Raw genomic sequence first — 21,561 nt, forward strand, 5'->3', positions numbered from 1 at the left:
TGGGAGCTGTACGGGGCTCACAGTGTAAAAGCAGTTACAGTACTGTCTATTGTACTTTCCCGCATGCATGTACTATATAAATGGGATATTAAAGGTGGGCATTTTAAGGTCTAATTTCCAGAACAGCAGAAACTCTATCAATCGGAGTGAGCAGTAAAGTCAAGATGCCGCTAAACGTTGACTCCTCTGCTTGCATCTTTGGAAATAGCTCTATTTCTATCTTCGATGTCTCTTTTTTCCCTTTTCAAGGTTCTTTTGAAGACTCTGACCTGGAGTTACACTCCAACTTCAGTTCTTTGCAAAATTGGACCCACTCTCAGAGCCTCACAACCAGCTGCTTTTTGATAGCCCAAGGACGCAGCCTGGAAGACTATCGCGCCCTCAGGGTGCCAGATTTTCATGGCTCTGGAGACAGGCTGATTCAAGTCTGGTGCTTCTGACAGAGATGTTACGGGAGAACATGGAACATCGGGAGCAGCTGGTTAACTGCCGGGGGTTATGTGTCCAGAGACCAGAGCCTTGGGGCCGATTCTCTGGGCACAGAGCTCAGAAAAAGTGACACAGCAGACCTTTAACATAATAAATCAGCAAGATGTTTGTTATGTTTCCCCTCTCGCTGTGAAACAGGGACTCCTCTTTTTTTCCTTATTATGGAGAAAGGGAGAGCTGTGGTATGTCGAATTACCAGGTGAACAAGTAATCTTTGGGGTACTGCAAGTCTGTGTCTTTATTGACAATTTACTGCACGCTTGAGTGCTCGGTGGAGGGCGCCGATGTTTATTTGCTGGTGGGGGGGGGGGTCGTTGCCTTGCTGCTGCTTGTACGTGAGAGGGAAATTGGTGTTCTAATACCTAACTGTCATTCATTCTTTGGGGCACTCCTCTGTTTTCGTGGATGGTTGTGAAGAAAAAGAATTTCAGGATGTATATTGTATACATTTCTCTGACATTAAATGTACCTATTGAACTTATTGAATTTCATTTGTGCACTCTCCCTGTGCTCTAACTCAGAGGCAAGAAATATAATTTGCTAGGCTTTACCCAAACAGGCTTCAGTTTTCTCCCCCCACTTCTTCCCGAAGTTTCTACATCTACACATGTAGCTTCAAGCATCTAAAGATATACCACACGGAGTAAATTTGGTGGGTCCAGTTTCTCACAGTTCTCTAGTGTTTGCTGGTTCTAACCCCTGAATAAACAGCAATGGTTTAACAATAATGTCGTTCCAAATTTCAGGCTTCGAAACTGTTTTACCAAGCAACTGTTTATGGCATCATGTCTTAAACCAGAAACGTGAGAATGTAATCCAAGTCAGAATCCCAGAGGAGATTTTGTCAAAGATGATGCCTGTTAGATGACATAATGTCCCCTTGGGTGGATGTGACTCTATCTAGAGAGGCAAATTTTCCAAGACACCCAGTCGATATCTATGCTCCAAACAACATAAGAGTCAGATAATTAACATCCCTGCTAATGAGAGTTTGCTGCTAGGTGACCTAATTACACCTGTAAGCAGAATACAACATATGCTTGGGACACAAACATTCTATGGAATTGGCATTTTTTTTACTGAAATAGCACCTTTAAGTGAATGTTTCACAAGGAAAGGCTGTCTGTGACAGAAACATAAAAAACTGGGTACTAGGTCGGAATCCAGATTAAGAAAGATAATAGAACAAGACTGATGCAATCTTCTCTAAGCACTTATTCATCTTTGTTTTACTGTTTTATGACAATAGAATCAATAGACAATAGGTGCAGGAGTAGGCCATTCGGCCCTCTGAGCCAGCACCGCCATTCACTGTGATCATGGCTCATCATCCACAATCAGTATCCAGTTCCTGCCTTCTCCCCTTATCCCTTGACTCCACTATCTTTAAGAGCGTTATCTAACTCTTTCTTGAAAGAATCCAGAGAATTGGCCTCCACTGCCTTCTGAGGCAGAGCATTCCACAGATCCACAACCCTCTGTGTGAAAAAGTTTTTCCTCAACTCCGTTCTGAATGGTCTACCCCTTATTCTTAAACTGTGGCCTCTGGTCTGGACTCACCCAACATCGGGAACATGTTTCCTGCCTCTAGCGTGTCCAATCTTATGTTTCAATCAGATCCCCTCTCATCCTTCTAAATTCCAGTGTATACAAGCCCAGTCACTCCAATCTTTCAACATATGACATTCCAGCCATCCCTGGAATTAACCCAGTGAACCTACACTGCACTCCCTCCATAGTAAGAATGTCCTTCCTCAAATTTGGAGACCAAAACTGCACACAGTACTCTAGGTGGGGTCTCACCAAGGCCTTGTACAACTGCAGAAGGACCTCTTTGCTCCTATAGTCAACTCCCCTTGTTATGAAGGCCAACATGCCATTATCTTTCTTCACTGCCTGCTGTACCTGTATGCTTACTTTCAGTGACTGATGAACAAGGACACCCAGCTCTCATTGTACTTCCCCTTTTCCTAACTTGACACCATTCAGATAGTAATCTGCCTTCCTGTTCTTGCCACCAAAGTGGATAACCTCACATTTATCCACATTAAACTAACAAAGCAAAGCAGGCAACAAATTCACATAACACTTCTGGGAATCAAAGATAAAGCTACGGATGCAGAAAATTTTGTGAATGGGCACAAAAGATGCTGGAAACAATTCAGGCAGCATTTGTGAGAAAAGGTTTAAAAGCTTTCTAACTGGCTGCATCACCATCTGGTATGGGAGGGGGCATCTACAGAACAGGATCAAAAGAAGCGCAGAGAGTTGTAAACTTAATCAGGTCCATCATGGGCACTATCCTCCATAGTATCTCGGACACCTTAAAGGAGTGATGCTTCAAAAAGGCAGCATCCATCATTAAGGACCCTCGTCACCCAGGTCATGTCTTGTTCTCATTGGTACCATCATGAAAGGGGTACAGAAGCCTGAAGGCACACACTCACTGATTCAGGGACTGCTTCTTCCCCTCTGCCACCCGATTTCTGAATGGACATTGAACCCATGAACACTAACTCACTACCTTTTTATTTCTATTTTTGCTCTACTTATTTAACTATTTTTTAGTTAAATGTAAAACAACAAAAATACACAGACACATACACCTACTTACACCTATGTGGATATTTTTCTATTACTATGTACGCATTGTACTGCTGCCGCAAAGACAACAAATTTCACAACATACCTGTGTGCCAATGGTATTAAGCCTGATTCTGATTTCTCTGATTTAGAGTCTCAAACCCAAAACATTAACTGCTTTCCATCCCAGAGACACTGCCTCACACAAATTTGTGTAAAACATAAGCAACACCTTCACCAGAAGGAAAACAATCCTTTCAAGGCTCTATTGCAGGGATCCCAGTCTTTTTTGTGCCATGGACCCCTACTACTAACCAAGGGGTCCATGGAATCGGCCATATTTGAAATAAACTTCCATATTATCTAAATGGAAAAATAATGTGGGTGAGTAATGTGCAGAGGGACCTAAATGTTCTTGCTCATAAGCTGCAAAGAGTGTGACCACTTGCAGGTGCAGCAAGTGGTTAGTAAGGAAAATAATACTGGTTATCGCAAAAGGACTGTTGTTTTGAAATAATGTACATGGTGTTGATGAAGCCACACCTGAGGTACTGTGCACAGCTTTGGTCCCCTTATTTCGGAAAGGACATAAGAGTTACATCATTGGACACAGTCTATAAGAGAAAAATAAAATGACTCTTTCTTTCTTTCTTTCTGACAGATTCACTAGGCTATATTCAGGGATAAGAAGGCTGTCCAATCATTAGTGGTTAAAGAAATTAGATAAGTATCCTTCTCAATTTAGAAGAATGAGACTGGTCTTATTAGGATATACAATATCTTTCAGGAACAGGATAGATATGGTAGGGAGAGCACACGGTTATGACAGGGGGATGGTCATTTAAGACTGAGGTCTGCAGGAATTTCTTCTCACAGCAGGTGGTGAATCTCTGAACTTCTCTGTCGTGGAGGATTATGGAAGCTGGATCATTGGGCGATTTAAAGGAAGTAGATTGTTCAAAGACCAAGGAATTGCAAGCTCTAGGGAAATGGCAAAGTAGAGGAGATGAGGCCTGGGGCAGATCAGCCAAGATCGTATTGAAAGGTGGTGAAGGCTTGAGGGACAAGTGACCTACTCTCACTAATAAACAGGCAAATCTTTACAAATAGGACCAAGGTTGAAGGCACAAGTACCTTGTGATAGTTATTGGCTCCTGCCTGTACGAGCAGCTGAAGAGTGGCAATCATCTTCTTGCGGCGTCGGCCCTCTTCTTTCACTGCCTTCAGCTCCTCCGTCTTCTTAGCTATTTCCTCCTTGCTCTTCTCCAACTCTTCCATGGTCAACTGCAGCTGCTCCTCCAGTGCTTGAATGCTGCTTGTGAAGAAGTCCTGAGAGTGAAGAAGGTATTCCGTGTTTAGTTGGGCTAACTTGAATACCTTCAATAAGACTGGGTCAACCAAGTTCTGACAGCAGGGACATCTTTCAGAGTCCAAGTTACAGAAGGTCACACTCATGATGTTCTCCTGGAGGGCAGAAATATCCAGTTCTCTGGCCACTCGCTCCACGTCTATAGCACTGAACCGCCTCCAATCTATGCTTTCGTGTCTTGAACGGAATTTGAAGGCAGGCAACCCACCAGTGCTCAATGGCAAGTTACCAAAGCCCATTCCGAATCCCGTGTACTGGCTCTGCGATGATATCATTAACTCTGCTTGGTGATAAAGCTGTGGTGTCAGGCGGAGGAACTGAGGTCGGTAATAGACATTGCTGAGGAACAGCTGTGGAGGACAAAAGGAAACATCATTATCAAACCCTCCTGTTTTAAGACTACCATCTCCACAAACCTATGAACAACACACCCCATTCTCAGAAGCTACCTAACCATTTATTTTCCCAATCAGAGAAATGCTCATCATTTGGCAATACTTCACCTTTCATCCCCATCCATTAAGGAGGTTGCACACAAGAATTTCTTTACGTCTAATCTTAAATTGCGCTGCACAATTCGTGAACAATCCGCACCAACAAGACCTGTGGATGACATTGCGACACAGCTAATAGAGCCATTGCCTCAGAGCACCAGAGATCTAGTTCAATCCTGACTTCCAGTACTCTGTGCAGAGTTTATACGTTTTCCCTGTGACTATATGGGCTTCCTTCAGGTGATCTGATTTCTTCCCAAATCCTAAAAACGTGTGGTTTGGTTGGTTAACTGGCCATTGCAAAACTTTCCTTGTGAAACTTTCCTTACGTTGTCCCCAGATGAGAAGTAAAATGGCGGGATACTTTTGACGGGTTTGTAGGATTACTGCAAATGCTTAAGAGTCGGCACTGACTCACTGGGCAGAAGGGCCTGTTTCCATTCTGTATCACTTTGACTCCATGACAATCCCATTACTTGGCACCACGTCAGAGGTGCAGCTGGATTCTTCATAAATATAGTCTTTTGAGGCAAAGTATGACAAGGAAGCAAGTTTGGGACAGAGGATGGTGTGGGGAGGAAAAGAGTGAGTCAGTGCAAGAGTACAGAAAAGTTGCCAGAGAGGCCAAAGAAGTAGGGTTGAGAGGGAATTCACCAATTGTAAACTGCTTGGTGTGGGGACTAAATGGGAGGACAAATGAGTTCCCACTGAGCACACACCGCATAGGAAGGCAGCAAATAATGGACAATAGGTGCTTCCCAGAAAAGAGGGCAATACGTTGAGGTGCTCAAGAGAGGAAGCAGGAAACCAAGGGAAGGAAGATCGCTGACAAACTAGAGAAAAGCTGCAGATGCTGGAAATCCAAGCAACACACACAAAATGCTGGAGGAACTCAGCAGGCCAAGCAGCATCTACGGAAAAAAGTACAGTTGATGTTTCGAGCCGAGACCCTTCAGCAGGCCACAGGAAGATCACTGCACTGTTTGGATGGGGATATGACAATAGGTGAAGTCACAAGACGCCTATTCATCCCTTTGAACAGCTTAAACCAATAGGCAGTCCTTGTCTCTATCACCTCTCACTTACAGCTGCTCCAAGAAATTGTAATTCATTCAACTGCCTTTGCCTGCAAGGAGCTCTAAAGCCCTGACAGTAAACGACAATGATTTAGTGTTGCTGACATCAGTTTCATTCTGTTCTCAATGCTGAAAGCTTTGCACAGGTGCGAAGTCCTCCTTTGTGGGGGGAAGCAGTTGATGTGTGCAGAGAGGGAAGGGATAGTAGTATTGTGACCAGTAGCAAAGGAACTCCACTTCCTTGATACTGGTGAATGCTAAATTCTGTTGGTTGAAGCAAATAGCAATAGTTCACCAACAGCAAAGTTTTTTTTACTCTTGTTAAGCACGTTTATACTCATAGTAATACTCAATACAGTTACAGGATGCACATATTCTAAAAGGTTACTGACTCCATAAAGTGCTGTAAAGACTACAAACTTAAGGTTGTATTGGTGCTATGCTTGTTCATTACTCTGTCTGGCTGGATCATATTCCAAAGTTCAAAGTAAATTCATTATGAATATATGTATTGTATATGTCAGCAGTCCCCAACCACCAAGCAAAGCATGTGCTACCGGGCCGTGAGGAAACAATATGAGTCAGCTGCACCTTTCCTCATTCCCTGTCACGCACTGTTGAACTTGAACATAGGGTTGCCAACTATCTGGTATTTGCCAGGACATCCCGTATATTGGGCTAAATTGGTTTGTCCCATATGGGACCGCCCTCGTCCCGTATTTCCCCCGCTAAGGTACAGCGCTCGTATGAAACCTTCCGTGCCAAAATGGCGTAAAGCGAAGAAGCAATTACCATTAATTTACCATAAATTTTTGAGCGTTCGCAGACCCAAAAAATGACCTAACAAATCATACCAAGTAACACATAAAACCGAAAATAAATAACACTAACATATTGTAAAAGCAGGAATGATATGATAAATACGCAGCCTATATAAAGTAGAAATAATGTACGTACAGTATAGTCTGGAAGATGAAGCAAAACCGATTTGTTGGGGGAAGAAAATCGACACGTACGCACATGCGCACATCACATGCACACGTCACGCATGCGCCACACAGGTGCCCATGCAAGGTTTCATGGTCATGGTAGTCTTTCTTGGGGTAAAGTGTCCGGGGATTGACTGCTACTTTTGTCCCTTATTTGGGAGTGAGAAAGTTGGCAACCCTAACTGTAAAAGACACGTTGAGGTGAGTTTAACCCTACTTGAACAACCCCCCCCCCCCCCCCACCTGGTCAGCGGTCCGCAAGAATATTGTCAATACTAAACTGGTCCATGGTGCAAAAAAGGTTGGGGATCCCCGGTATATGTCACCATATAATATCTTGAAATTCATTTTCTTATAGACATCTCAGTAGAATAGAGAAATACAATAAAATCAATGAAAAACTACATCAAAGATTGACAAACAACCAATGTGTACAACCATTTAGTGATCTACCAGCTTGCCACAGAGAAACTATAATGGAAAACAAATAAAGAAGACCCGTCCCAGGGCCAAAACAATAACAATTGTTGCTTTCTCCACAGTTTCTCCAGCATTTTCTGTTCGTTTAAAACTGAGAAATCATACTTCTACTCTGGATACCTGTTAGGAAGTAAGGAAGATCTCAAACTCTTCAACACAATGAAATCATCTCCTTCAGCCAACCTTCCTCTGTCTTGCACCCATCTAAGCAAAGAGTGCTAATATATTTTCTTTTCTCAGAAAATGTATTAGATATGTTTTCTAACATATCCTGAGATATTCTGCTCCCTCCGCAACCTTCCACATACATCAGACAACAGCTCTACTTCACCATCATGGTCGTATTCTACCCAGTGGCAAATTTGATATTGCTTTGAATTAGGAACAAAAGTTTCCAAGTTGACCAACCTTCCTTTCCAACTTCCAGTAAAATTCCAGATACCACATTGGCTCCTTTCCTTGCATCCTAACCTCAACAATCTTTTTGACCGGGTGGACCTTCAAGCTCATTTTAGCAACCGTAACTGTACTTTTAGCCCAGCATCACTACCACAAGTCCACCAGTCTCTTTTCCACCGTCATCCTTGTGTCAATCTCCAGACTGCCCAAAGTTTAATCATATGCAATACAAGGATTCCCTCATCTGCAACAATCCTGAATTAAGGCTTATTCCCATTTGATCCTTGACCTTGTCAACTCTAATTGGACCAAAATTTCAAATTCAATTCTTTCCCTATTTTCCCAACTCTCCTCCATGTGCTTACCCCCTCCACGTCTTTACAACCTCCTCCATGTCTTAATCACTCCCTATTTTTATAACCTCTATAGGCATGTCTGCATGTACCATCTATTACCCACTATCACCCACATAACTCACCCGCTAGTTATCAGACTCATTTGTCGCACATGTTGAATCCATCCATAGCAAGCACTCAACTCTACTTCCTTTTTACGGATAGAAACCTGCCCAAAATCTGCATCTTTAACCACAAATCACTCACCTCCCACAACTTTTCTCCACTTTGCTACACGTCCAGTTCAGACTCTATGAATTGCTTTCGGGCAATTTTCTGCTATTAGGTTCACCAGTCTCACCAAGGTTTAGAAAGAGAAAATGTAGTTAGGAGCAGACTGGCAGTTTGCTCACTTTTAGGGGCATAAAAAAAGCAAATAAAATAAAAATGTAATAAAGCTTATGTAATACAGTTGTTAAATTTCCTAAAACCATGTAATAAAAACTCTTATAGGGAAAGCAAGGGACAAGTTTTTCCCACAAACATAAATTCTGAGAAGGAGGCATTAAAACTTCTAAGTAGTGTGCATAATTCCTGCAGGATGCAAAGAGCATGACAATATGCAAACAGCAAACTGGCTATCAGATTTTCATGTCTTGTTTAATTAGCATTTCTAGAACTAAACAGCATTGGACTACAGGGAGTGGTGCAGTGCATCATACAGTGCACTTTATAAAATGAGAATTTACTGTCCTGTGGTAGGCATCATCATTGGAGGAAAAATAGGCAGGAATTCATAAAAACTTTTAAAGCATCATTTATCTTATTCACAGTAAACAACAAATCCATACTTGTCCAGCTTCTTAACCCTTACGAGAAAGTACATTCATCTGGGAGTTGCAGAGGAGCGCAGGCATTCACCTAAGGCCAACAAACTGTCAGATTAATATTTCATACAGGCATTGAGGTATACAGGAAGCAAACAGCCTTACAGCCCAACTAGTCCATACTGACAAAGATTCCCATCTAAGCTACTCCCATTTGCCTGCATTTGACCCATATCTTTCCAACACTTTCCATTTACCCCTTAAATACTGTCAATGTACCCGCCTTAAAAAGGCAAGGGTAAAAAGACTCTTGATAGGAGTTATATACAGGCCCCTGCACAGTAGCCAGGATGTGGGATAAATATTTCAACAGGAAATAGAAAAGGCATTTACTAAAGGAATGTTACAGTCATCATGGGGAATTTCAGTACGCAGGTAGATCAGGAAAATCAGGTTGATGTTGGATCCCAAGAGAGGTAATTTGCAGCATGCCTATGAAATGGCTTTTTAGAGCAACTTGTGATAGAGTCCACTACAGCAATTCTGGATTGGGTGTTACATAATGAACCAGATTTGATTTGGATTCTAGGGTAAAGGAACCCTTAGGAGACAGTGATCATAATATGATAGATTTCACCCTGCAGCTTGAAAGAGAGAAGATAAAGTCAGGTGTATCAGTATTACAGTGGAGTAAAGGCAACTACAAAGGTATGAGAGATTATCTAGCCAAAGCTGATAGCAAGGGGACACCAGCAGGGATGACAGCAGAATAGCAATGCCTGGAGTTTCTGCGGGAAATTAGAAAGGCACAAGTTAGATACATCGCAAAGATGAAGAAGCATTCTAAAGGGAGGATGAGGAAACAGTGGCTGACAAGGGAAGTCAAAGCAAAAGAGAGGGTATATAATATAGCAAAAATTAGTGGGAAATTAGAGGATTGGGAAGCTTTTAAAGAACAACTGAAGGCTACTAAAAAAACTATAAGGAGAGAAAAGTTTTAACATATAAGCTGGCCAATAATATCAAAAAGGATATCAAAAATTTTCAGTTATATAAAGAGTAAAAGAGAGGTGCTGGTTGGAACATGACACTGGAGAAGAGTAATGGGGGACAACAAAATGGTGGATGAACTTAATAAGCATTTTGTGTCAATCTTCTCTCTGGAAGACACGAAGTATAGAAACATAGAAACATAGTAACATAGAAAATAGGTGCAGGAGTAGGCCATTCGGCCCTTTGAGCCTGCACCGCCATTCAGTACGATCATGGCTGATCATCCAACTCAGAACCCTGTACCAGCCTTCCCTCCATACCTCCTGATCCCTTTAGCCACAAGGGCCATATCTAACTCCCTCTTAAATATAGCCAATGAACTGGCCTCAACTGTTTCCTGTGGCAGAGAATTCCACAGATTCACCATTCCCTGTATGAAGAAGTTTTTCCTCATCTCGGTCCTAAAAGGCTTCCCCTTTATCTTCAAACTGTGACCCCTCGTTCTGGACTTCCCCAACATCGGGAACAATCTTCCTGCATCTAGCCTGTCCAATCCCTTTAGGATTTTATACGTTTCAATAAGATCCCCCCTCAATCTTCTAAATTCCAATTAGTATAAGCCTAGTTGATCCAGTCTTTCATCATATGAAAGTCCTGCCATCCCAGGAATCAATCTGGTGAACCTTCTTTGTACTCCCTCTATGGCAAGGGTGTCTTTCCTCAGATTAGGGGACCAAAACTGCACACAATACTCCAGGTGTGGTCTCACCAAGGCCTTGTACAACTGCAGTAGTACCTCCCTGCTTCTGTATTCGAATACTCTTGCTATGAATGCCAGCATACCATTCGCCTTTTTCACCGCCTGCTGTACCTACATGCCCACTTTCAATGACTAGTGTATAATGACACCCAGGTCTCGCTGCACCTCCCCTTTTCCTAATCGGCCACCATTCAGATAATAATCTGTTTTCCTGTTTTTGCCACCAAAGTGGATAACCTCACATTTATCCACATTAAATTGCATCTGCCATGAATTTGCCCACTCATCTAACCTATCTGAGTCACCCTACATCCTGTGTCACCAAGTACTCCATAACCTCATCCTTAACAATCGACTCCAACAACTTCCCAACCACTAAGGTCAGACTAACTGGTCTATAATTTCCTTTATGCTACCTTCCTCCTTTCTTAAAGAGTGGAGTGACATTTGCAATTTTCCCGTCATCCGGAACTATGCCAGAGTCCAAAATTTTTGAAAGATCATTACAAATGCCTCCACAATCTCTACCACTACCTCTTTCAGAACCCTGGGGTACAGTTCATCTGGTCTGGGTGTCTTATGCACCTTTAGGTCTTTCAGATTTTTAAGTACCTTGTAATAGTAACTGTACTCACTTCTCTTCCCTCCCACCCTTCAACATCTGGCACACTGCTAGTGTCTTCCACAGTGAAGACTGATGCAAAATACTCATTTAGTTCATCTGCCATCTCCTTGTCCCTCATTATTATTTCTCTGGCCTCATTTTCCAGCGGTCCTATATCTACTCTCATCTCTCTTATATTTTTTTACATTCTTGAAAAAGCTTTTTCTATCCACCTTGATATTGTCTTCATCTTTTCCCTCCTTGTGATCCTTTTAGTTGCTTTCTGTAAGTTTTCAAAAGCTTCCCAATCCTCTATCTTCCTGTTCATTTTTACTTCGTCTTATGGCTTCTCTTTTGCTTTTACATTAGTCTTGACTTCTCTTGTCTCAGCCACAATTGTACTATTCAGCCATATGAGTATTTCTTTGTTTTTGGAATACATCTATCTTGCACCTTCCTCATTTTTCCCAGAAACTCAAGCTATTGCTGCTCTGCTGTCAACTCTGCCAGCATTTCCTTCCAATTTACTTTGGCCAAGTCCTCTCTCATACCACTGTAATTTCCTTTACTCCACTGGAATACTGCTATGTCAGATTTTACTTTCTCCCTATCAAATTCCAAGTTGAACTCAGTCATATTGTGATCACTGCAACCTAAGGGTTCCTTTACCTTAATCTCCCTAATCTCCTCCGGTTCATTACATACTACCCAATCCAGTAAAACTAATCCCCTAGTAGGCTCAACAACAAACTGTTCTAAAAAGCCATCTCGTAGGCATTCAACAAACTTACTTTCTTGAGATCTACTACCAACCTGACTTTCCCAATCTATCTGCATGTTAAAATCTCCCATGACTATCATAACATTGCCCTTTTGACACACCTTTTCTATTTCCTGTTGTAACCTGCAGTCCACATCCCGCTGCTGTTGGGAGGCCTGTATATAACTGCCATCAGGGTCCTTTTACCCTTGCAGTTTCTTAACTCAACCCACAAGGATTCAACATCTTCCGACCCTATGTCACATCTTTCTACTGATTTTATGCCATTCTTTACCAGTAGAATCATACCACCTTCTCTGCCCACATTCCCATCCCTCCAACATAACGTGTAACCTTGGACATTCAGCTCTCAACTCCAACCATCATTCAGGCACGATTCAGTGATGGCCACAACATCATACCTGACAATCTGTAATAGTGCAACAAGATCACCCACCTTGTTTCTTATATTCCATGCATTTAGAAATAACACTGAGTACTGTATTTGTTTTCCTTTTTGATTCTGCATCCCTAATGCACTGATACTCACCCTGCCGGCTGCAATTTTGTTGTATCATCTGCCTGTCCTTCCTGACAATCTGACTGCTTTTTTACTATCTTTGCTTTTTTACCATCCATCGTATCCTGAGCCCCTTCACTCCGGTTCCCATCCTCCTGCCAAGTTAGTGTAAACCCTCCCCAACAGCTCTAACAAACCTGCCCGAGAGAATATTGGTCCTCTCGGGATCAGGTGCAACCCGCCCCTTCCCAAGAAGAGATCCCAATGATCAAAGAACCTGAAGCCCTGCCCCTTGCACCAGCTTCTCAGCCATGCATTAATCTGCCAAATCATCCTGTTTCTACCCTCACTGGCGTATGGCACAAGTAGTAATCCAGAAATTACTACCTTGGAGGTCCAATATGTACCAAGACAACTGGCTGTTCTCCCTCCCCCTCCCAAATGCTGTCGACACGATCCGAGACATCCCTGGCCCTGGCACCTGGAAGGTAACATACCATTCGGGTGTCCTGTTCACGTCCACAGAATCTCCTGTCTGTTCCCCTGACTACTGAGTCCCCTATCTCTACCACTCCCCTCTCATCCCTCTTTCCCTTCTGTACCACAGACCCATGCTCAGGTTGAATTGGTGGTGAGGAAGGCAAATGCAATGTTGGCGCTCATTTCAAGAGGACTAGAATATAAAAGCAAGGATGTAATCTTGAGGTTTTAGAAGGCATTGGTCAGACCATATTAGAAGTATTGTGAGTAGTATTGAGACCCTATATCTAAAAAATGATGTGCTTGCATTTGAGAGGGTGCAGTGGAGGTTTACGAGAATGATCCAGGGAATGAAAGGCTTAGCATATGAAGAGTATTTGATTGCTCTGGGGCAGTACTCACTGGAGTTTGGAAGAATGGTGGGAATTCTCACTGAGCCTAATAAATATTGAAAGGTCTAGACAGAGTAGACATCGAGAGGATATTTCCATTAGTAAGAGAGTCTAGGACCAGAGGGCACAAACTCAGAATACAAAGTTATCTCTTTAGAACAGAGATGAGGAGGAATTTCTTCAGCCGGGGGTGGTGAATCTGGAATTCATTGCCACAGATGACTGTGAAGGTCAAATCACTGGGTATATTTAAAGAAAAATCTGATAGGTTCTTGATTAGTAAGAGGTCAACAGTTACCGAGGAAAACAGGACAACAGGGTTGAAGAAAGGTAAATCAGCAGTGATAAAATGGCAGAGCAGACTCAATGGACAGAATGGCCTAATTCTGCTCCTCTGTGTTATGGCCTTATTATGGTCATATATTGTGTTAAATTATTTAAGGTGAAGATTTAGAAGCTGTAAGTAGAGTCTGTCTTCCCTTTCACTCCAAAATAACTGGCAATAACCCCAAGAGAATCGCTGGGCCTCTACATTCTTTTTACGGATCATCATTGTTTTCTGTGAACATGTTCTTGCTATATTAATCTAATTATGAGGAAGATTTTTAAAAGGACATTTGAGAATGTAATTATATACACAGGTTTTTGTCCTTACCACACACTAAGTGCCATACCAGAGAATTTCACACAATATTTAATCTAGTTTGGTCAAATATCCAAATCAAAAAAATGTAAATCACTGTCAAAAAGAAATTAAATGTACCAATCTAAAGCAAAAAGAGTGATAATGAAGAGTGAACTCTACTTAGGGCAGGGGTTCCCAACCTTTTTTATGCCAAGGACCCCCATCATTAACAGAAAAGTCCGTGGACCCCAGGATAGGAACCCCTGACTTAGGGCATTGGAGTTAAGAGATAAAAATCACAAGTCTTTTCAGCCAATTCAGCCATTTTGTTGTGTTTTTATTTTTCCCATAAAGATCGACACACATAGTCAAAGCTTGCACCTTATTTTTAATAATCCAAGAGGTTTAACTACACATCAGATCCCAGCAATACATTATCAGTGGACATAAATGAGTCAATGGATGAGAAAACAAAACACAGGCTGTTTTTCCCCTCTGTCCAATAACTAGGAAAGTCCTCACAGATGGGTCGTGAAACCTCACTCGGGAATGTCAGCGATGTAATATTTACTAAAAAATGTCTATTTTAAACAACTATGACAGTAAGTGTTCATCCAGTCATCCAACCAGGAATCACTGATCACCACATACTCATTCAGCAGAGCCCACTCCTCGCTCAGGGTGTAAGATCATGATTCACAACTCACCGGGTGCTACACCCTGAGATCAGAGCTTGCTACCTATCATAGCTGTGTTTTACCTCAATTGCCTGCAACCGCACAGGAAGGTAGCTGTTTTTAAATAAGCTTGGACTATTAAAGTTACAGTAAGCTATTAGGTGTCCTAAGGATCAGAGCACAAATACACCAACCAAGGCCATAAAAATAAATAAACTCAGCACTGGACTTTATTTCCCAAGGGAAAGAATCAAAAAGTTAGGAAGTTATGCCAAACCTGCGTTGAACCTTCATTATACTACACTTAAAAGTTACTAACGAGGGTGCAAAAATTCAAGTTATCTTAAACTGTGACTGAGCCTGCCCCCCCCGCTGTTTACACAAGAACATAAGAAGACACCTGCAGCAGAAGGCCACTCAGCCCCTCAAGCCTGCTGGGGTTCTATCGAGGTCCCTGATCTGCAACGGCACTCAGATGCGGTTCTTCACAGCAACGAGTTCCCACTCTTGGAGCTCACCAACCGACCAGCCGTTTTCCGACTTTCTCCAGGCACGGCATGGAAGGTGCCAGGACGCAGTGCTGTGGGTGACTGATTTGAGGCCAATGCTGCCGGCTGAGGCACTGTTTGAGAAGGCACGAAGGCACATCAGGATTTTGTGGCAATATACATGCAGACAAAGGTCTCCGTAGTTGGTTGGTTGAGATATATATATATATATATATATATCTTTCTCTCTCTCTTCTCTCTTTCTCTCGGAGAGTTTCCTGCCGATTCTCGCGTCAGAGAATGGTGGAATAAAAAGCGATGCAGCAATGGGTGACGTTAGTGAGAGAGGGAGAGAGAGAGCCTATAGCACGTCATACTGTTAGGTAAACAATAGTTTTTGTTGTGCACAGATCATGGATTCTCTTTGGGGGCTTTGCTGTTCGTTGGTGACGGTGGGTGCCGGTGCTTTCTGCCGAAATGAGTGGGGGGAGGGGGAGGGGGAGGTTGATGCTTTACTGCTGCTTGTGCGGAGGAGGGGGGAGATGGGGCTCTGATGTTCTAACATTTTTCTGTCATTCATTCTTTTGGGGTTCATCTGTTTTCATGGAAGAGTAAGAATTTCATGTTGTGTACTGTATACATTCTCTGATAATAAATGGAACCATTTGAACCATAAGACATTGGAGCAGAACTAGGCCATTCGCCCTATTAAGTCTGAAGCACCATTTCATCATGGCCAATCCACTTCCCTTTCAAGCCAATTCTCCTGCCTTCTCCTCATAACCTTTAATGCCCTGACTAATCAAAGGAAACCTCCTCCTAACATCCCCTCTCTCCAGGCCTTTCAACATTTAATAGGTTTCAATGAGATCCGCCCTAATTTTTCTAAATTCTAACAAATACAGGCTCAGAGTCTTCGATCGCTGCTTATATGATAACCCTTTCATTGCTGGAATCATTCTCATAAACCTCCTCTGAATCTTATCGAATGCCAGCACATACTTTCTTAAACAAGGGGCCCAAAACTGCCTATAATACTTCAACTGAGACCTCACCAGTGCCTTATAAAGCCACAGTATTACATCCTTGTTTTTATATTCTAATCCTCTTGAAATGAACGCTAACATTGCATTTGCCTTCCTCACCACTGATTCAAACTGCAAATTAACCTTCAGGGAATCCTGTTTGAGTACTGCCAAGTCCCTTTGCACCTCAGATTTTTGAATTTGTTTTCCTGATTAGAAAATAGTCAATTCCTTCTACCAAAGTGCATGGCCATATACTTGTCAAGACTGTATTCCACCTGACACCTCTTTGCCTATTCTCCTAATCCAAGTCCTACTGCAGCCACTCTGCTTCTTCAACACTACCTGCCCCTCCATCTAGCTTTACGTTGTTCACAAACTTGGCTACAAAGCTATTCATTTCATCATCGAAAGCATTGACATACAACATAAAAAGAAGTGGTCCCAACACAGTCCCCTGTGAAACACCACTAGTCACCAGCAACCAATTCAAAAAGGATTGCTTTATTCCCACTCTTTGCCTCCTACCATGCAGCCAAAGCTCTATCCATGTTAGTATCTTTCCTGTAGTACCCTGGGTTCTTGTTTAGTAGCCTCATGTGTGGCACCCTGTCAAAAGACTTCCTAAAATCCAAGTACACATCATCCACCCATTCTCCTTTATCTACCCTGCTCATGTTTCTTCAAAGAATTCCAACAGGTTCATAAGGCAAGATTTTCCCCAATGGAAACCATATTGACATTGGCCTATTTTGTATGTGCTTTCCAAGTACTCCAAAACCACATCCTTAACAATTAACTCCAAAATCTTCCCAACCATTGAGGTCAGACTAACTGGCCTATCATTTCCTATCTTCTGCCTCCCTCCCTTCTTGAAGAGTGGAGTGACATTTGTAATTTTCCAGTCTTCTGGAACCATTCCAGAATCCAGTGATTCTTGAAAGATTACTTCCAATGCCTCAACAATCTCTTCAGCTACCTCGTTTACAACCCTGGGGTGTAGTCCATCAAATCCAGCTGACTTATCTACCTTCAGATCTTTCAGATTCCCAAGCACTTTTTCCTTAGTAATAGCAACTACATTCACTTCTGTCCCCAGACACTCTTGAACTTCTGGCATACTACTAGTGTCTTCCACAGTGAAGACTAAATCAAATAGTTATTCAGTTTGTCCGTCATTTCCTTGGCTCCCGTTACTATCCCTCCAGCGTTATTTTCCAGCAGTCCAATATCTACTCTCACCTTTCTTTTACTCCTTGTATACCTAGAAAAATAAATTGTTAATATTGGCTAGCTTACCTTCATATTTCATCTTTTCACCTCATGTTTTTTTAATTGTCTTCTATTGTTCTCTTAAAATTTCCCAATCCTCCAATTTCCCATTAATTTTTGCTATATTATATGCCCTCTCTTTTGCTTTTATGCTGGCTTTGACTTTCCTTGTCAGCCATATTTACATCATCTTGCCTTCAGACTATTTTCTCTTCTTTGGGATGTATCTGTCCTGCGCCTTCTGAATTGCCGCCATAAACTTCATCCATTCCTGGTCTGCTGCCATCCCTGCTTGTGTTCCCTTCCAAACAACTTTGGCTGGCTCCTCTCTTATGCCTCTGTAATTCCCTTTACTCCTCTGTAATACAGATACATCTGACTTTAGCTTCTCCCTCTCAAATTGCAGGGTAAATGCTGTCGCATTCTGATCACTATTTCCTAAGGGTTCGTTTCCCTTAAGCTCCCTCATCATATCCGGTTCATTACACAACACCCAATCCGGAATCACAAACAAGAGAAAATCTGCAGATGCCGGAAATCCAAGCAACACACAGCATGCAGCATCTATGGAAAAGAGTACGGTCGATGTTTCGGGCCGAGTCCTGCTGAAGGTTCTCAGTCCAAAACATCTACTAACACACATAAAAGTTGCTGGTGAACGCAGCAGGCCAGGCAGCATCTCTAGGAAGAGGTACAGTAGACGTTTCAGGCCGAGACCTTTCGTCAGGACTAACTGAAGGAAGAGTGAGTGAGGGATTTGAAAGTTGGAGGGGGAGGGGGAGATCCAAAATGATAGGAGAAGACAGGAGGGGGAGGGATGGAGCCAAGAGCTGGACAGGTGATAGGCAAAAGGGATACGAGAGGATCATGGGACAGGAGGTCTGGGAAGAAAGATGGGGGGGGGGGACCCAGAGGATGGGAAAGGGGTATATTCAGAGGGACAAAAAGGAGAGTGAGAGAAAGAATGTGTGTATAAAAATAAGTAACAGATGGGGTACGAGGGGGAGGTGGGGCATTAGCAGAAGTTAGAGAAGTCGATGTTCATGCCATCAGGTTGGAGGCTACCCAGACGGAATATAAGGTGTTGTTCCTCCAACCTGAGTGTGGCTTCATCTTTACAGTAGAGGAGGCCGTGGATAGACATGTCAGAATGGGAATGGGATGTGAAATTAAAATGTGTGGCCACTGGGAGATCCTGCTTTCTCTGGCGGACAGAGCGTAGGTGTTCAGCAAAGCGGTCTCCCAGTCTGCGTCGGGTCTCGCCAATATATAAAAGGCCACATCGGGAGCACCGGACACAGTATATCACCCCAGCCAACTCACAGGTGAAGTGTTGCCTCACCTGGAAGGACTGTCTGGGGCCCTGAATGGTGGTAAGGGAGGAAGTGTAAGGGCATGTGTAGCACTTGTTCCACTTACACGGATAAGTGCCAGGAGGGAGATCAGTGGGGAGGGATGGGGGGGGGGGACGAATGGACAAGGGAGTCGTGTAGGGAGCGATCCCTGCGGAATGCAGAGGGGGGGAGGGAAAGATGTGCTTAGTGGTGGGATCCCGTCGGAGGTGGCGGAAGTTACGGAGAATAATATGTTGGACCCGGAAGCTGGTGGGGTGGTAGGTGAGGACCAGGGGAACCCTATTCCTAGTGGGGTGGCGGGAGGATGGAGTGAGAGCAGATGTGTGTGAAATGGGGGAGATGCGTTTAAGAGCAGAGTTGATAGTGGAGGAAGGGAAGCCCCTTTCTTTGAAAAAAGGAAGACTCTCTCTCGTATCCCTTTCGCCTATCACCTGTCCAGCTCTTGGCTCCATCCCTCCCACTCCTGTCTTCTCCTATCATTTTGGATCTCCCCCTCCCCCTCCAACTTTCAAATCCCTTACTCACTCTTCCTTCAGTTAGTCCTGACGAAGGGTCTCGGCCTGAAACGTCGACTGCACCTCTTCCTAGAGATGCTGCCTGGCCTGCTGCATTCACCAGCAACTTTTATGTGTGTTGCTTGAATTTACAGCATCTGCAGAATTCCTGTTGTTTGCGTTTTTAAAAACATCTACTATACTCCTTTGCATAGATGCTGTCCGGCCTCCTGAGTTCCTCCAGCAATTTGTGCGTGGTACCCAATCCAGAATTTCCGATCCCCTAGTAGGCTCAATCACAAGCTGCTCCAAAAAGCCATCTCAGAGGCTTTCCAGAAATTCTCCCTCTCCGGATCCAGCATCAATCCATCAGCAAATCAGCATACAGAGCGGAGGTACAGAACTTAGTGAGCTGGTGCTCAGAGGACAACCTGTCTCTTAATACAGCAAAGACTAAAGAGCTAATTATCAACTTTGGAAAGTCACGGGATGATGAGTACGCTCCAGTCTACATTAACGGAGACAGTTTTCGGATGACTCTGCCATAGTTGGATGCATCAGCAAGGGAGACGAGGCTGAGTACAGGGCTATGGTCGGAAACTTTGTCACATGGTGTGAGCAGAATTATCTGCAGCTTAATGTGAAAAAGACTAAGGAGCTGGTGGTAGACCTGAGGAGAGCTAAGGTACCGGTGACCCCTGTTTCCATCCAGGGGGTCAGTGTGGACATGGTGGAGGATTACAAACACCTGGGGATACGAATTGACAATAAACTGGACTGGTCAAAGAACACTGAGGCTGTCTACAAGAAGGGTCAGAGCCATCTCTATTTCCTGAGGAGACTGAGGTCCTTTAATATCTGCCGGACGATGCTGAGGATGTTCTAAGAGTCTGTGGTGGCCAGTGCTATCATGTTTGCTGTTGTGTGCTGGGGCAGCAGGCTGAGGGTAGCAGACACCAACAGAATCAACAAACTCATCCGTAAGGCCAGTGATGTTGTGGAGATGGAACTGGACTCTCTCACGGTGGTGTCTGAAAAGAGGCTGCTGTCTAAGTTGCATGCCATCTTGGTCAATGTATCCCATCCACTACCTAATGTACTGGGTGGGCACAGGAGTACGTTCAGCCAGAGACTCATTCCTCCGAGATGCAGCACAGAGCGTCATAGGAAGTCATTCCTGCCTGTGGCCATCAAACTTTACAACTCCTCCCTTGGAGGGTCAGACACCCTGAGCCAATAGGCTGATCCTGGACTTATTTCATAATTTACTGGCAAATTTAGATACTACTATTTAACTATTTATGGTTCTATTACTATTTATTATTTATGGTGCAACTGTAACGAAGACCAATTTCCCCCGGGATCGAGAAAGTATGACTATGACTATGACTATAGTGGAGAGTGTCCAGCTTCAGGTTTCTGGGAATACACATCTCAGAAGAACTTACATGGTCCACTAACACCACAACAATAGTTAAGAAAGCACAGCAACACTTGTTTTTCCTCAGGACGCTGAAGAAAGTTGGTCTACCTGAACAGATGCTGGTGATCTTTTACCGCTGCTTCATAGAGAGCATCTTATCATACTGCATTTCTGTATGGTATCTCAGTTGTACAGCAGCTGATAGGAAAGCACTTCAGCGGGTCGTCTCTAGCGCACAGAAGAACATCGGGATGCAGCTCCCAGCCCTGGAGGACACCAACTGCCTATGGAAAGCTACAGGCATTTGTAAGGACAATACACACCCATGAAATCATCTGTTTGAACTTCTTCCATCTGGCAGATGTTGTAAGACTTTCTATACCCACACTTCCAGACTGAAAAATAGCTTTTTCCCCAGAGCTACTATTGCTCTGAACCAATCGATCAAGTATCATCCATAAATTTGTTATAATGCTACTTTAATACTGGTTTTATGGCTATCGTGCATCTGAGTTGTGCTTTTGTACTGCTGGACATTGCTTGTACTGGCTGGTTACTTGATTTTACTTATTGTTTATTTATTTTATTTGTTGTTTTATAGCATTGAGTACGAGAGTTGCAAACTCATTTTCGCTGTATTGGTGCATGAAAT

At 43.2% G+C, this 21,561-nt stretch overlaps 1 protein-coding gene across 8 annotated transcripts in view; it reads right to left on the bottom strand.

Annotated features, from left to right (window-relative positions):
• Window positions 1-21,561, bottom strand: part of LOC140196472 (cilium assembly protein DZIP1L-like) — a 283,878-nt gene that overhangs the window by 250,244 nt on the left and 12,073 nt on the right. For all 8 annotated transcript variants that reach the window (XR_011885722.1, XM_072255743.1, XM_072255744.1 and 5 more), the window contains exon 2: window positions 4,207-4,791. Coding sequence is in view for 7 of the 8 variants with exons in the window: in XM_072255745.1 (XP_072111846.1) it covers window positions 4,207-4,791 (585 nt within the window). In the remaining variant the exon portion in view is untranslated. The remainder of the gene's footprint in view (window positions 1-4,206; window positions 4,792-21,561) is intronic.

Source organism: Mobula birostris, chromosome 4, assembly GCF_030028105.1.
Source record: "Mobula birostris isolate sMobBir1 chromosome 4, sMobBir1.hap1, whole genome shotgun sequence".
NCBI classification, from domain to species: domain Eukaryota; kingdom Metazoa; phylum Chordata; class Chondrichthyes; order Myliobatiformes; family Myliobatidae; genus Mobula; species Mobula birostris.